The sequence below is a fragment of the Alexandromys fortis genome, unplaced genomic scaffold (genome assembly GCF_014885135.2).
Source record: "Alexandromys fortis isolate MF-2015 unplaced genomic scaffold, M_Fortis_MF-2015_v1.1 scaffold_39, whole genome shotgun sequence".
In the NCBI taxonomy this organism is placed as follows: domain Eukaryota; kingdom Metazoa; phylum Chordata; class Mammalia; order Rodentia; family Cricetidae; genus Alexandromys; species Alexandromys fortis.
In genome coordinates, this window is record NW_026067918.1 from 1,991,953 (window position 1) to 2,007,381 (window position 15,429).

At 44.8% G+C, this 15,429-nt stretch overlaps 1 protein-coding gene across 1 annotated transcript in view; it reads left to right on the forward strand.

Moving 5' to 3' along the window:
* The window catches only part of Gabrg3 (gamma-aminobutyric acid type A receptor subunit gamma3), a 478,787-nt gene extending 465,360 nt beyond the window's left edge, over positions 1 to 13,427 (forward strand). The window contains exons 7-10 of the mRNA XM_050140520.1: positions 2,926 to 3,078; positions 8,589 to 8,785; positions 9,049 to 9,108; positions 12,976 to 13,427. Of these exons, the coding sequence (XP_049996477.1) occupies positions 2,926 to 3,078; positions 8,589 to 8,785; positions 9,049 to 9,108; positions 12,976 to 13,257 (692 nt within the window). The 3' untranslated portion in view covers positions 13,258 to 13,427. The remainder of the gene's footprint in view (positions 1 to 2,925; positions 3,079 to 8,588; positions 8,786 to 9,048; positions 9,109 to 12,975) is intronic.
* The last annotated feature ends 2,002 nt before the right edge of the window (positions 13,428 to 15,429 follow it).

Here is a 15,429-nt window from a genome sequence, read left to right on the forward strand (position 1 = left end):
GCTTTGACTTTACTCCTGACCTTTGGCCATGTTTGTTATGCTGGGTGTTGGAGTGAGGGAGAATTCAGATATCACCTGATGCTTTCACACAAGACCCAGTCTTAGAGAGGATCTGTGCTTGTGGGTCTTTTTCTTGAAATCACTCCCATTCCTCTTTGAGATGCAATGCTGGCCTTGCCAGGTAGTCTTGCGTCTCTCCAATCACACGGTGTTCTGTCTTTCCCAGATGCCCTGCCCCTAGCCTCTAATTGTCATAGGTTTCTGCCTCTGGCTTAGTGAACGAGTATAGTTGTCCTTGCTCCTCTGCATTGGAACATGTAGAGGGAAAGGCGTGGATTTTCTGCATCTCTCTCAGTAGCCCCATGGAGTGGCTCTTTGCAGAATCTTCAGTCTTTCTTTGAAAAATCTGAAAATTCTCTGGAGAGAAAAACAAGCAAACAACTAAACAAACTATAGGAGGAAGGGGAAATGTGGCTAGAAAAAGGCTCCACACTTTCATGACCCCTCACAACTAGCATTTCGCAAGTCAGATGTAAGGTGATGCTGCGTGTCATTGCTGGATAATAACATGTTTGGTTGTGTTTTTTTCCCCCAGGTAAGCAGTGCTTAGAGAAAGCATCTTGTCACCAGTTTCTAGCTTCATAGTTTGGAATAGTCTTTTGTCCTGAAAACTTATCTCTTCGATGGGTGCAATAAAAGTTGTTAGCTTGCAATCACTATAGACAGGTGAAGAGGTTACTCCAATTGGCCAAGAGTAGATTACTTCATCCGCGGACCCATCTCCCATTCCTTTCACCAGCAGATGCTCTATTCAAATGGATGCACCGTGAAAGGGTTGTTCTCGGTCAAACTAAAAATTTTTGTTAAGTCTTAGAATTGTGAAAACCCTCTAATAAAGAGTTGGGGGGCTATAGTTTTACAACCTTAATGAGTATTTCAGTATAGAAAAAATTCAGACTTTCAGAAAAATTGTGCAGACTGCATAGGGTCCTTTGGCACCTCAGGCCCAGTTTCTTCGCTTCTCTAGGTTGCTGTAGCACATTTGAAAACAGACAAGCTAAGGTCAAGTCAGCATTATTAAGGAGACACCATAATGGCCAGGTTTCCTCGTTTTCCTCCACAGTCCCCCTTTTAGCAACGACAGATATCACGCGGCATTTAGTGACCAAATCTTCCTGGGTTTTAATGGCTGTGAATGTCTTTCTGAATCTATTTGGTTTTAGTAAACTTGGCCGTTTGAAGAATCCTGGGAATACGTCATGATGGTTACACTTCTGACAAACAGTGTATGCTGGGAGCTCCCTCAGACCCCCCCCCCCAATCTGGAATCAAGTGGGAACTGGGAGGACCTTGGTGACCAGCGTGAGTGTGTCTACTGGCCTTGGGAACTTCTCACTCTTGCTTTCTTCATTAAGCCTCCACAAATTTCCTTCAGATACTTGTGTCTTGTTGACCTCCAGCCTCTGACACCTTCTGCATCTTCTGTGGGTATCTCATCTTTTGCATCTTTCCGGATTCTCTCCATCATTAAGATTCTGGGATAGGGGCCTCCCCTGTAATCTCATTTTCCTTTTGAAACCACCGAAGTGGTGATGTTCAGTGCGTGTATTGAATACTGCTTTCTTGTTTTTAACATGAGAGTACAAGTCTCTGGTTCTTCAGACTTTGAAGCTGAAGTAAGAGTTCCATGCAATTTTGATGCAACATCGTCCCATGCTCTTGACCCTTCATCTGGTTAGAAACCAACACGGGACTGCTATGTCTGGTATAAACCAATACAGGACTGCTATGTCTGGTATAAACATGGTTCTAAACATAGATGTCTGCAACTTAAACATGTAAGAAAATGGTTGTATCAGAAGGGAAATGGTCTCACTAATATTTAAACATTAAAATCTATTTTTAAAAATCATTCAGTAACAGCTGCTTAACAATCCAAATAATTATTCTAAAGATTTTCTAGAAGTTAATTATAACATAATCATATTAGCTAATTAACTTTTTACATGGTTGGTGTACTTAAATTTCCCCATGTTTTGCTAATTCTAATAACTATTACTTTAAGATTAAAATGGCCTTGGGGCATGAAGTAAAACCAGATTTTAATGAAGTTATTGCGTGCTTCTCTTTTAAGATATGTGATGGGGCTGGAGAGATGGCTTAGCGGTTAAGAGCACTGGCTCCTCTTCCAGAGGTCCTGAGTTCAATTCCCAGCAACCACATGGTGGCTCACAACCATCTGTTATGAGGTCTGGCGCCCTCTTCTGGCATGTGGGCATACATGGAGGCAGAATGTTGTATACATAATAAATAAATGAAATCTTTAAAAAAAAAGATATGCAATGCTTTCTTTTTGTTTTAAGTGACTGTGAAGACAGGATGATGAAGTCATGGGTAGGGGTGCACACAACATATAGAGATGCCTGTGTCTTCTCCCTGAAGTGGCACAGTGAGGCAGAACCAACATTTTGCCATGCACCATGCTCTAAAAGCAATGGAATAATTGCAAATGAAAATGGAGACATTTCGTTTCTGCCATTATTGAAGACAAGAAGCCTTAGAATGGCCGAGCTCTGTTTGAGGGCTGAAGTTCCTTTGTGACTCTTGATGCAATTCTGCAGCACACAGATGGTCTCTGGCAACAGCCTCTTATCCGATGACCCGCCAGTTAGAAGATGTGTGTGCCTGTCCCCAACCGAGAAACATGTGTCAGTGTGTCCTTTACATGGCACAGTAACGTGTTTACAAAGTCACAGGCGTGATGCAGCTCAACGGCACCAGCATTTGACGCTTTTTCCAACTGGTGTCGCTGGACTTGTGGTTTTCATTCAAGTAACTTCGTTAGAAATTGAAATTATAAATCCTTTCCCCCACTCTATATTAACCTATGGATGTCATCTTGATTTGGGGGATGCTTTATTGCAGGTGATTATGTTGTCATGACGATCTACTTTGAACTGAGTCGAAGAATGGGCTACTTCACCATCCAGACGTATATCCCCTGCATCCTGACTGTGGTTCTGTCCTGGGTGTCATTTTGGATCAAAAAAGATGCAACACCAGCAAGGACCACGTTAGGTAAGCTGCAAATAAAATTTCATCCGCCATTCTGTGCAAGGTCAATGCAGAAGCATTCACAAAATACCTTAATTAAAGAGAATTCAAATATAATTGATTTAAGAGCTATGTGAATTTTTCTCACTATTCAAGTTTGGTCTCTCTCATCTCTCTCTCTCTCTCTCTCTCTCTCTCTCTCTCTCTCTCTCTCTCTCTCTCTTTCATTAAGTCTTATTCAATCAAAGTGTGCACCAGAAAAATAGGCAGTTTTCTTCCAAGGAGGTTTCAAATATTTAATTTTTATAAAACTCACTTGTTAGAATATAGAAAATGTTCAGATCCTCATTGCTGATTCACTATTAGAGAAGTTTCTTGTTTCTTAGAATGGGCTCCATATAAGAAATTATATATAATTTAGCTAATGCATATAATTTATAGTTTATAATATATAATTTATAATTATATGCATTAGCTCAAGAGCCAGGGGCCGTGGTGGACAGAACATGATTTCCCAGCCCAACCAAGTTAACTTGGTTTTAGGCTATGGCGCGGGGATAAAGGCCTGTGGCATAGCTGCACTGATCTTCACAGATTGCCAGTCCTCAGCACTCTTGGCTGCAATGGCAACGGTGCTGTGCAGTAGGCGGCTTCCTCGGCATCCACCCAAGCCACGTAGCTCTCGGCTCTCACACTATAACATCTGCTTGTTCAGGGCATTGTGGTTTGTGCTGGCCACAGGATACAATCTGCTGCAGTTTGGAGTCTTAGCGCTTGTGCTCCTAACTGTCCTCTCTTCCTATCTCTGAAGCAGACTCCCAGGTCGGCTCTCACAGTGGTCTCTGTGCCAGCATAAACTCCAAAGCCTGCTCAGGCCTCAGATATGCTCTGGTTCTTCATTGGCCTTTGAAGATTTTGGAAATTCGGTTCCCAAGAGCAAAGGTCTCACACTGTGACCAAGGAGCCCTCTGGCTGAGAGTACATCTAAGCCTAGCATGAGCATCTACCATTCTTTGCAAAATAATAATTTTACATTATTTGCAGAATGGCCCAGTTGAAAATAATAGGAAAAAGCGATTCGATCTTCTGAGGATGTGAAAGTATTTTTTGAGACTCTCGTACGTGGCAAGTTCTGCCATGGTCCCGTGTCTGATTGAAAGCATGAAATTGACTAATTCAAAGATCCTGGTAGGCCCTGCATCATGCCTTGGCGGCTCAGTAGAGCTGACCCTGTTGGCAGGGATGTGGGTGAGTTAGCCCCAAGGGGTGTGAGCCTGGGAAAGCTGACCCCATCATTACTAGTCTGTCACATGGCAGCATGAGCAAGGGGGAGATGCCTCCCTTGACCCTGCAGCAGATGAGGGAGCTAGCCCTCCCCCTCCCCAGCTGCAGCACTCAGGAAGGCTGGCCCTGCACCTCACCTGGGCAGCACAATAGAATTGACTGTATTGACGGGGTGCAGATGAACCCAGTCCTGAAACATGACCATGGGAGCTCTAGCCCTCGACCCCACCACTCACCTGCCAGACGGTGGCGCCGGTGAGGGAAAGATACCCCGCCCCCACCCTTCAGCCTCCTGTGGCAGTTGGGAGAGCTGTCCTAAGGGAATAATGGGAGAGCCGGTCCTGCCCCTTTGCCAGGTGCAACACTTGGGAGAGTGGCCCCTGCTCCTCTCCTCAGCAACACAGTAGAGCTGGCCCTGGTGATGTAGGTGTGGGCGTGAGAAAACAGGAGAACTGGTCCCGCCCCTTGTGCCTTGCTGTGTAAGGTGAACTAGTCAGGGGCAACATCGGGGAGCTCACCCTGGTGGTGGGGACAGGGAGAGACTGTGGGCCTGGAACCAGGGTTGTGTTGGCAGAGCTTGTGAAGGAGCAGGTCCTGCAGATCCAAAGCTTCGGGATCTCCACGACACAGGGCAACAACGGGATATCCAAGCGGAGTCCCAGTGAGGGCCCAGTATCCACGGCATAGCAGAAATCAGAGGCCTCGAACCCGACCAGTCACTCTTTGCAGTGAACACTTGCAAGTAAAGATACATAAACTGAATGGCTTACTGTGTGACTCACCGAATCACACTGCAGCATCTACGATGAAATTTTTCTTTTCTCTTAAATGTTATTTTATTGGCGGGGGAGGTCGCAAGAGCCGAGGGTGGATACGAAGGGACGGGAAGATGGGGAGATGAATGGGATAGAATTACATGATGTGCAAGCACAAAGAATAAGTAGAAAGAGGATTTTTAAAAAGTACAAGCAAAGATCCCGCTGGATGAGGACTCTGATGTCATACTCTGGTCGGCACGTTAATCCCATAGAATATATGCTTCCCCTATGGATATCTGTCTATCTATAGACAAATAGACATGTAGAAAACATGTTAAGCAGATTCTCAGTAGTTTTTGAAGTACATGTCTAATATGCTACGGTCTAAATTCAGCACCAAAATACACCTTTTAAGAAATGATCCTGACTTTTAAACAGTAAGGCCTGCCCACAGTTGATCTATGTGATTTTGAAGGACCCAGAGGCATTTATGTCTATGATGAACAACAGCGAATACGTCCTTGCTCTCCGTGTGCTGCGGCTTGAACCTGGAGGGCTGCCTATGATCATGACTTAGCCTTCTTTCTCTGGCGCTACTGCCATGAAACCTTTAGGAGAAGAGGCCTGACTGCTAGAAGAAGGTTGCTAAGCAGGCCTCGGGAGGCTGCACCCAGTTCTAGTCCAGCCCTGTTCCCTGCTGATGGTTTGCTCTCAATGTGAGGAACTCTGTAATGTGCTTCCTGTTGTGATACCAATGCAAGCATCCCCCGCAGGGTCTAATGCCCAGATAGTAGGGCTGTTTCGGGACATTCAGAAACTTTGGGACATGAATCAGCGGGGGCAGGTATATGAGGGATAAGTCTAGTGTAGCCGAGCTTGTCAGAGCTCCCTGCTGCCTCATCGGCTGAGGTGTGAACAGACCATATAACAAGTTCCCACCTGCATGAGCCTCGCCCCAGTTGCTGCCGTGCTGTGTTAACATCCTATGCTATGAGCCAAGATAGAACGTCCTTCCTGGACCTTGCACGTGCCAGGCATTTGACAGCGTGATAAAAGAACAAGCTAACGAGCTATGTTTCTGCTCGATGGGAGAACACCCTGATGGAGGAAGGTCATTGGTTAAGGGCACCTTGGGGTGCTTACACGCATCATTAGAAATGGGCTAGTCCAGGTGCGAGAATTAGCCTGTAAGGGTTAGAGTTCATGGGCCAAGCAGTTCTTTAAATGAATACAGTTTGTGTGTTGTTATTTCGGGCATAAGCTAGCCAAGCGGCCGGGGTGTTGGGGATGCAGCCCCGCCGCTTTTATTTCAACAACACCCTGTGGCTAATAGATCTGGCACAGACTCTCCGTATACAAAAGTTAGCTTTACACGGAACACACTTGGATGGTAAAGTCGAAGGTGTGCAATTTCTAGAGGAAAACTTATGAATGTAATATTGGATTATATAAAAAATTTCTCAAAAAACAAAAAGTTTAAATGAAGAAAACAAGAATATTTAGAACACAAAAGATATTTGAATAAATATGTACTTTATGTTATTGGACAATATAGACCACCATGAAGATTTACTAGTTATATATAATAAAGGCATCTGAGCATTCCTTCCCATTTATCTTTAGTAAGATTGTATGGGGCTGGGAGAAATTTTGACTATATATAAGAGTCCTTGTATTAATGACTTCTGACAAAATATGTTATAACAAGGTTTTTTATAAGCATTCAATTTTTATTGATTTTATTGAGCTATACATTTTTCTAACAGCTTTTAATTACTGTAGAATAATACTTTTAATCACAGACACTAATTCCCCAGATATCCAAGATACAACCAAAAGTCATACTATCAAACTTATCAATTTGAAGGTAGCCAAGTTACTGGCATTGCACGAGCGGGCTTCTCAGATGCCAGCGAGAACATGTCTGATGAGCACGCTTGAGGTGAACGAATGCAAGAGCACAGCTCATGAAGACAGAACCACGCAGTGGAGAACCACGTACATGTTTAGGACCGGCGACACCGTAGTGAAAGAAATGACTCACAAGATTAAGCATGCCAGGGGAGAGGATTTGTGGACTTCAATGTAAATCAAGAAAAATTTGTGCCACAAGGAGAAGAAATAGACTGAAAAAATATGAACACATCAGCCCCAGAGCCTGTGAAATACCAAAGAATAAAGTCTAATATTTCCACTATAGTCCCAGAAGAAGCCCATTAAGCTGAAAATGTACTCAAAGAAATGGTAGCTAAATATTTCTCCAGTTTTCCATATTCATGGAACTGAGTAAATTCCAAACATGATAACTCCAAGGAATTTCATGCTAAGACAAATTATAATCAAACTCAAAAATGGAAAAAGATTCTTGAAAGTAGTAGAGGAAAAAAAAAGACAAGATTCTTCTTACAGGGCATCACAGCCTGAATGACAATGGGTTCTTGTTGAAGCCATCTCTACTGAAGGAAACAGCCTCTCAACCTGAATTTTACAACCATTGAGAATCTAATGTGGCCTGAATAAGCTTTAACTCTTTAAAGAAAATATTTAGGACAACTACATTGTAATCATAGAAAAGTAAAAAGCAACAAGGTGTCTACATTTTGTTAAAATGGGGATAAATCCTGTGTGCACACTAGTTGAAGGACCCCTTGACATGCTGTGCAATGTGACACTGTGCCCTTATATAGTACACCATACAGTGCGCTCAAAGACATCATAGGGCCTGCAGGTGCTGCCAAGGGCCTTAAAATCTGAAACCATCAAGAAGAAAGTCTACAGATCATCACGGTAACTTATAGAACAGCAGGAAGGAAAGTCAGAAACAAGTAGACAAACGGAACAAATGAAACACAGAATGAGGCATGATCGTGTGCCCTATGATTTAATAGCTGTGTGCGGTGTGAGCCACCAAGGTTCACCAATTACAGCGGAGAGGTTCTGAGTGGGAAGTGTGAAAACTGGTCCATGCGTAGTTTCAGAGAGGGCATCTCAGAATGATGCAGGGACTGAGTACAGAAGGGCCAGAGTTTACACAGCAGGCAGGCAGGAAGCCTGGTGTGCAGAGCTGCATAGGACATCCGGGAAGGCTAGAGGCTGCGTCTCTATCTAAAAGCACTGTAAAGGTGAAATGCCAAACAAGCAGTGAATGATGAAAACCTGTTTTACGGGTGTTCCTAGGTGTAGGATTGTGTCGTGGTCCCGTAACACATCAGAAATGCGGTCGGGACATGCGCTGGAGGTGCCTCCCCTCCTGACCCTCCAACTCATCCTGCACACAGTGGTGTTGGTTGCTCCCCTCCTGACTGCAGCTGATCACACTGCACAGGCTCCTCTGCCACTGTCAAGTGCCATGGGGCAGCCGCCACATATCACCTGCCTGGGACAACACTCGGAATCAACGTTCAAAAATCTATGTGTTTCTTACTTTGTGTCGCCTTTGGCCTTCGGGTCTGGTGCACTGTCCCCTTACGCTGACAACTGTCCCCTGTGCAGGCATCACCACAGTGCTCACTATGACCACGCTCAGCACCATTGCCAGGAAGTCCCTGCCTCGGGTATCCTACGTCACCGCCATGGACCTCTTTGTCACCGTGTGCTTCCTGTTTGTCTTTGCCGCCCTGATGGAGTACGCCACCCTCAACTACTACTCCAGCTGTCGGAAGCCAGCCATCAGGAAGAAGAAGGCATCGGTGAGTGGCTGGGAGAGCCAGGGTATCCCTGAGGTACCAGGAGGGATGTTTAAGGATAATGTGTGCTGAAATCCTGTTAAGTCCTCCGGGATCTCCGGAAGTGAGATAGAATTGTGGGCGGGGCACTAAGTTGGAGGTACCGCCCACTTCTCCAGGGTCAGCACCTGCTGTTGGCAGTGCTAGGGTGGGCTTATCCTCCGAAGACTGCAGAGTTCCGAGGCCACTTTCCAACTCTGCTTTCTTTCTTTCTTTTTATTTTGCAGTTATTGCATCCAGATTCCACGAGATGGATTCCTGACCGATTAAGCCTACAAGCACCCTCTGTATGTATAGATTTAAAGATGCCAATATTTCTGGGAACTCTACCAAAACTAAGCTTTCACTGAAAGATATCTTCCTCATAAATGTGAATGAGTGCTGCATGTGATCCGTTAAAAAAAAAAAAGTTTATTACAACCAAGTTAGAACATTTGCACAGCAGGGGAAACATCCTAGCCTGTCTACATGGGGACCTTGATGGAGTGCTGTGTGCTTCCGGCTGCACTGCAGACATCCATGTTGTATGTATTCATGCAATCTAAAAAACTAAATGATGGCCATCTCTCCAGACCAAACTTATTTTAATATTTGAAGTAGCAATCTTCCAGGTCTTTATGTTAATTGTTATATGTCTCACATTTTATAGGCGATCTGAAATGCCTGTAGTTGCATATTGAATCTATTAGAGACCTTAACCTTTGATTTGTAATGCAATGTTTATTCTGGCTCTCACTTCATGTTCACAGATTGTTTTTTTCTTTTCTTTTCCTTTCTTTCTCTACCCACCCCTGTGATTTCTAGCCTGAATGTCCCTGCTTGAATGTCCTTCTTTCCCCACAAATAGCATGGCATTCTCACTTCCTTTTGGGCACTTTTGAGATAATGTACGCCTAAATAAGAATTCATTTTATGGTCACAAGTGAAACAGAGTGCAGCGAAATTAACACCTGTCTATGCTATTAGGAACCTGGAATGAAAACCTAGAAATGTCATTTCAAACCACTGACCCTTAGGTCATGGGTTGTGCTTGTGTACAGCCGTGACTTTCATCCCTTGATTTACTTACACTGAGTGTTTCCTGCCACCCAGCATCGTGACTGGCTCCTAGCTCTCAACAATGCCCTATACTCTGTGCATCTCAACCATTTTTTATGAGGAAAAAATACATAGTCTTTACTTTACAAATACATGTCATGGGGTGTTGTCAGAAGGGTAGTGGGCAAGCATCTTGTCAGCCCTGAGAAGCCAACAGAAACTGCTTCCAATGACTGTTAGACAAAGTCATAGAGAGTGAGGTGCCGGGAGATGGACAGCAATCAGAACTAGTAGCCTGGGGCCCAATGAGCACATCTTCACACCCAGAGGCCTGGGCGTTGAGGAAAAATATTGATGTCTTTGGTTTGATTCTGCCAAAAAGAAAGAGGGGGGAATCTTTTAACTCAGAGGAAAGTTGAATTCTCCCCCACAAAGGCAAACTGTGGACAAAATGGAAAGGTTCGTGATCTAGAAGTTATAACGACAGTTCACAACAAGGGGTGCCACCGCAGCTAAGAAGGTACACTGAGGATGATGGCCAACGAAGGCTCACACAGCCATGGGGGCAGAAGGGAGAGCATTTATCCATTGCATAGAATTATCACCACTTTGGCTCTTAGTTCATTCCCAGAAATAACAAAACCCAAATGAGAAGTCCCCAAGGGATAAAGACAGAACCAGGACTATGTATATGGTTGAGACAAGTCACTCACACTGCCCTGGCCTTGGTTCCCTAACTTGTTAACTGCAAGGCTAATGCCCTTCACAGGTATCTGGGAACCAGTGTTCCATGGAGGACATGGACCTGTGGCTTAGGCCTGGTGCAGAAGGAGTCAGACACTGGCTGGACCAAAGAGGTGGCTAGAGAGGTATCTGCTAGGTGTCCCTTAAGCATAGTTCGAAATATTGAGAGAAGTGAGCTGGTACTGCTATGCCCAGCAAAGGAGACTGAGTCCCATATGTAAAAGCAAAGAGCTTTTATTTTAATCAAGTTTGCAAACTCGGTCTCTCGGCATGTCCAACGTATTGGAATATCTGGAGAGCCCCCAGCTCAATTAGAATTGGGTTTTTTATAGTAGTAAAGGTGGGGGTTAGGGGTCTCTGAGGTTTAGGACCCCTGATTGGCTGACATTTGTCTAGGGGTGTCCTGGTGAGGTGCACTGGCAGGTGATCCTATCTACAGCAGTTAGAATGTCAGGCATTTCCTTTGCATGGTCTGCCCTTGGGTGGGGGTTGGGTTATCTCAGCCTGTGGTTCTTTCCTGCTACCAGGTATTGCTTCAGGGTAAACTATTGAGACTTAGGCCTCTTATTTAAATTTATCGATGGCCAGAGTCCCAGGTGATAATGGTTGGAAGTCAAGAACTTTCTTTGGGTGACCTGTGCAGACTTAGATTATCATGGCTGGCCCCCACAGTACATAGAGAGAAGTGATTACACTGTCAAGTCCTAAGTTCTAGTTCAGTCCTGTGAAGTGGAACTCATTTCGGAATCCCAAGCTACTGAACCTGGAGCTCCCCTGACCATTGACCGCAGAGCTTCCATTGGGCTTCAGCAAGCTGGGTCTTCACTTCCCTAAGTTACAAGAAGCAGAGATCACTCATGTTCCAAGAGCCCTCCGTGCTGATTTTCCTGAAGTCACCATCTCTGGTGGTTTGTCTCTATCCCTGGAGACACTGCTGGTGCCAGGCCTGGCTTGGTGTCTTCCCTCAAGTGTTGGACCCTGGAGTCCAATTACCAAGGAGGAGTTGCCCCAAGAAAACACTCTCACACCACAGTTGATGTAAAAGCAAGAGGATTTAATTAATTCTGTCACGACAGGGTATTTCAGCATTTGAGAAGCCAGAAAGACCCTGAATAGCTGGTTCAGGCTACTTTTGAAGCAAAAAGTCACAGAAACAATGGGGGGAGTCTGGGGGTTGTTTTTCATCCTAACCACATCTGAGGAACTGAGTCAATATCCCCTGACCAAGGCTGAGGAACTGAGTCAACATCTAAGGGTTATCTTGTCTCAATTTCAATAATTGAGTTCTATCTGGAGAACATCCACAAGGACACAGGGAGATGGAAAATCCCCTACATTCCAGTACATGCATGTGAAGTTGATAGGTCCTTGGTTCCCAGGGGAGGGGGGAGTACTGCTGCTGGGAGGCCTCAGAAATGGCTTCAGAGTTATTTTAGAGTTTTACACAAGGTCTACTGTCTCCTCTGCCCGCAGCCCACATTCACACCATCACTGAGAGACTGTGTGGTACAGAGTGTTTCAGCTCTCTGAGAGAATGAATGCCTAGCTGCAAAATGTCAAAGCCACATGTAAGAAAACTCTCAACAGAGTTAATGTCTAATAAAGATAGATCTTTCCCAAACAGAGCTTGCCTGAAAGACGCATGTTTTTCAAATACACCAGATAATTGGCAGAGGCGACTCTCGTGCTTTTGATATACACTTGGGCTTCAGAAGCATGAGGCCAGCTGGTGCCCATCCTCATCAGAGCTTTGCCCAGCATGTTCCCCACCTCTGCTTATGCCCCAGAGCTATGGCAAGCTGCTACAGAGCGGATCTCTGATGGCTCCCAGTGAACACTGGGTGCAAAGCATCCTGCCTACAGCAGGACTCTCGCCAACATCCATGGACACACATGCTTCCCATGGGCAAGGCTCCAGGAGGCTTCATTGAATAACAAGACCAAAAAAAAAAAAAAAAACAAACAAACAAAAGAAAAGGAAATAGGTGTCAGATTTCTCTCCCCATGTTTCCGTATCCATGTGGTCTAAAATTCAAGGAACAAATCTATGATAGGCACGGATTTGCTACATTTGCTACAAGGTAACGGAATAGAGCCCTGAAATGGCTAACACATTTTGAAACTATAATGTTTTCCCTCCCCCCAAAACCTGGGATACAAAGTTTTAAACCCGCAACATGGTTTTCCTTGTTCACTGAGCTGCAATGGTGCAAAGCATGGGTTGTGACCAGTTCTGGATAAGTGTGGGGTGGGTATGACCTGAGTCTCTCTTGCCTGAAAGCAGACCTAAGATGTCACCTGTAGAGCTCGATGGTCCCCAGGCTCGTCCTACCTGCCTTTCCTGATTGCTGTGCTATTCTTGTTTCCTGCAGAACTATTCCCTCCTGGACATGAGGCCTCCGCCACCAGTGATGGTCACGCTAAACAATTCCCTGTACTGGCAGGAGTTCGAGGACACGTGCGTCTATGAGTGTCTAGACGGCAAGGACTGCCAGAGCTTCTTCTGCTGCTACGAGGAGTGCAAGTCGGGCTCGTGGAGGAGAGGGCGTATCCACATCGATGTCTCAGAACTGGACTCCTACTCCCGGGTCTTCTTCCCCACGTCCTTCCTGCTCTTCAACCTGGTCTATTGGGTGGGATACCTGTATCTTTAAGTGCTGCTCTGAGGATGACTGGAGAGTACTTGATTTACGTGTTTCCCTTCTCCCACCCCCAGACATGTAGTGACCAACCAAAACGTAGCAGGGAAGACACTACTCAAGTTTGTTATGTTACCCTTTAGCAGCATGGGAGGTACTCGGAAAGTATTCTTTATAAATATTTCACTCACAGACTCTCACATGTGCACACGTGCACACACACACACACACACACAGCAATTGCATTCTAAAGTGATATTCTTGCTAATACCCTTTTTGACCTGTAGTCTGATATGTATGAATGGCCTTGGATATTAGAAGCTGCCAGTTACCATGCAAAGACCCCTGTAAGACATGCAAACGAATATCCAGAGGTCCCCTCAGGCCCTCACCCTTGTGTATCTGCCCATTGTGTTCCTTGGCACCAGAGCCTGGGTGTACAACATCTCCCTCACTGGAGATGCATCCGTGCCGACCTCACTCCGAGATCCAGCTTGAACCGCAGTCAGCTTTGGTCTCTTCGGTGAGGTGTCTGCTCAGGCGCTGCTGTGCCTAGCTAGCGACCCTCCTCCTAGCTCCCTTCCTTCCTGCCTGGGAGGTGCTCATATGTATCAGCCCCAAGTTTCCATCTGTGGGGGAAAAATGTGTCTTTTAAAACTTGTTGCTGAGATCACAACTGCTGTTTGTCTCTAAATCTCACAACGTAGTAACTTTATTATATCAGCTGTGTTTGTATACTGGGCTCCTGGACCAGTCACATTTCACGTCCGAGTTTCTGTAAGAGCTGTATTTGACAGGACCAAGTCTAAGTCTCAGATGAGGAGTGGAGCTTCTATTATCGTTCGGGGTTCAGTAACTGTCCTGCAAACAAAGACAAGCAACATGGACAGGCCTTTGTTTTGAAACTGTATTCCAGAGTGTGAAATAATGTAGACAAGAATTTAATCATGAGCATTAACTATTCAAGCCAAACCAACTTTAGATGCAAAAAAAAAAATGGGTAATGGTTATCTCGAATTACACATTTTGATGAGCAAAAATTATTTTATACTTTGAAATATGGATACATAGCAAAATCCCAAAGAATGTCCTCCTCCCCCCCAAATCAATTCTCTTTTGATATTTTTGTAACACAAAACATTTTGCTTCTTGGTATTAGTTCTTTGCTATGACCAGATGCTCTTTAGGTCTGTGCACTTCATTCTGTGACCCTTTTGAAGTGTCCCTTGGCACTCTTGAGCGATATCTCAGCGTGATGACAGCGTTCACTGTAGAATCCCTGTGTACTTTGCTCCCACAAAACTGAACTAATTTTATTGAGAGTCACTCAGTTTCAGTTTCTATTATATATGCTGTCTGATGACTTAGAAAAGGCAAAACATTGACAGGGAAACTGAAACTAGGTATTTTTGCTAATTCTTTCTAAAACTGTGGTACATGATACTTACTACAGAAGGCTCCAGACAGTTGACCTCTAGCTAGAAAATTCAACTTAAAACTTAATAAACACCTGTGGAGAAGAAGCTGAAGATGAGGGCTTAAATGGAATTTCTCCTCCTTTGGGGGGAGTTTTGCATACCGTGAGCTACTGTCTCTGAAACACCCACCTTTGGCAGGCCAGCTCTGGAGGTGCCCACAGTACTGAAGGCCAAGGCAAAGCAACACTGAGTTTAGAATTCCTAGTAAGAATTTTAAAGCCGGCTGGTGGTGGCGCATGCCTTTAATCCCAGCACTTGGGAGGCAGAGGCAGGCTGATCTCTGTGAGTTCGAGGCCAGCCTGGTCTACAGAGCTAGTTCCAGGACAAGCTCCAAAGCCACAGAGAAACCCTGTCTCCAAAAACAAAAACAAACAAAAAAATAATTTTAACCTGTTACATTGCAAAAGTTCTGGAGAAAACTAAACTTTCTAGTAATTTTTTTTCTAAAGAATTAAAACCTAGAAGGATTTACTGTGGCAGAACTGACTCCCTGCTATCTTAGGACAACTCTGAAGTTGCCTCTTCTCTCAAAACCTGTCAACATTTAGACCTTTTCCATGTAAGACTTACGTACCCGTAGCCAGTCATAGTCTCCTGCCCCACCTTGGTGATGCTGTTTAAAACACTGAAAAAGCCAGCCCATGACCAGGAGCATGCCAAAGCCTGTTTCTCAGTAAAATTCAATCATCCGTGTCAGCTTGAATTTCCG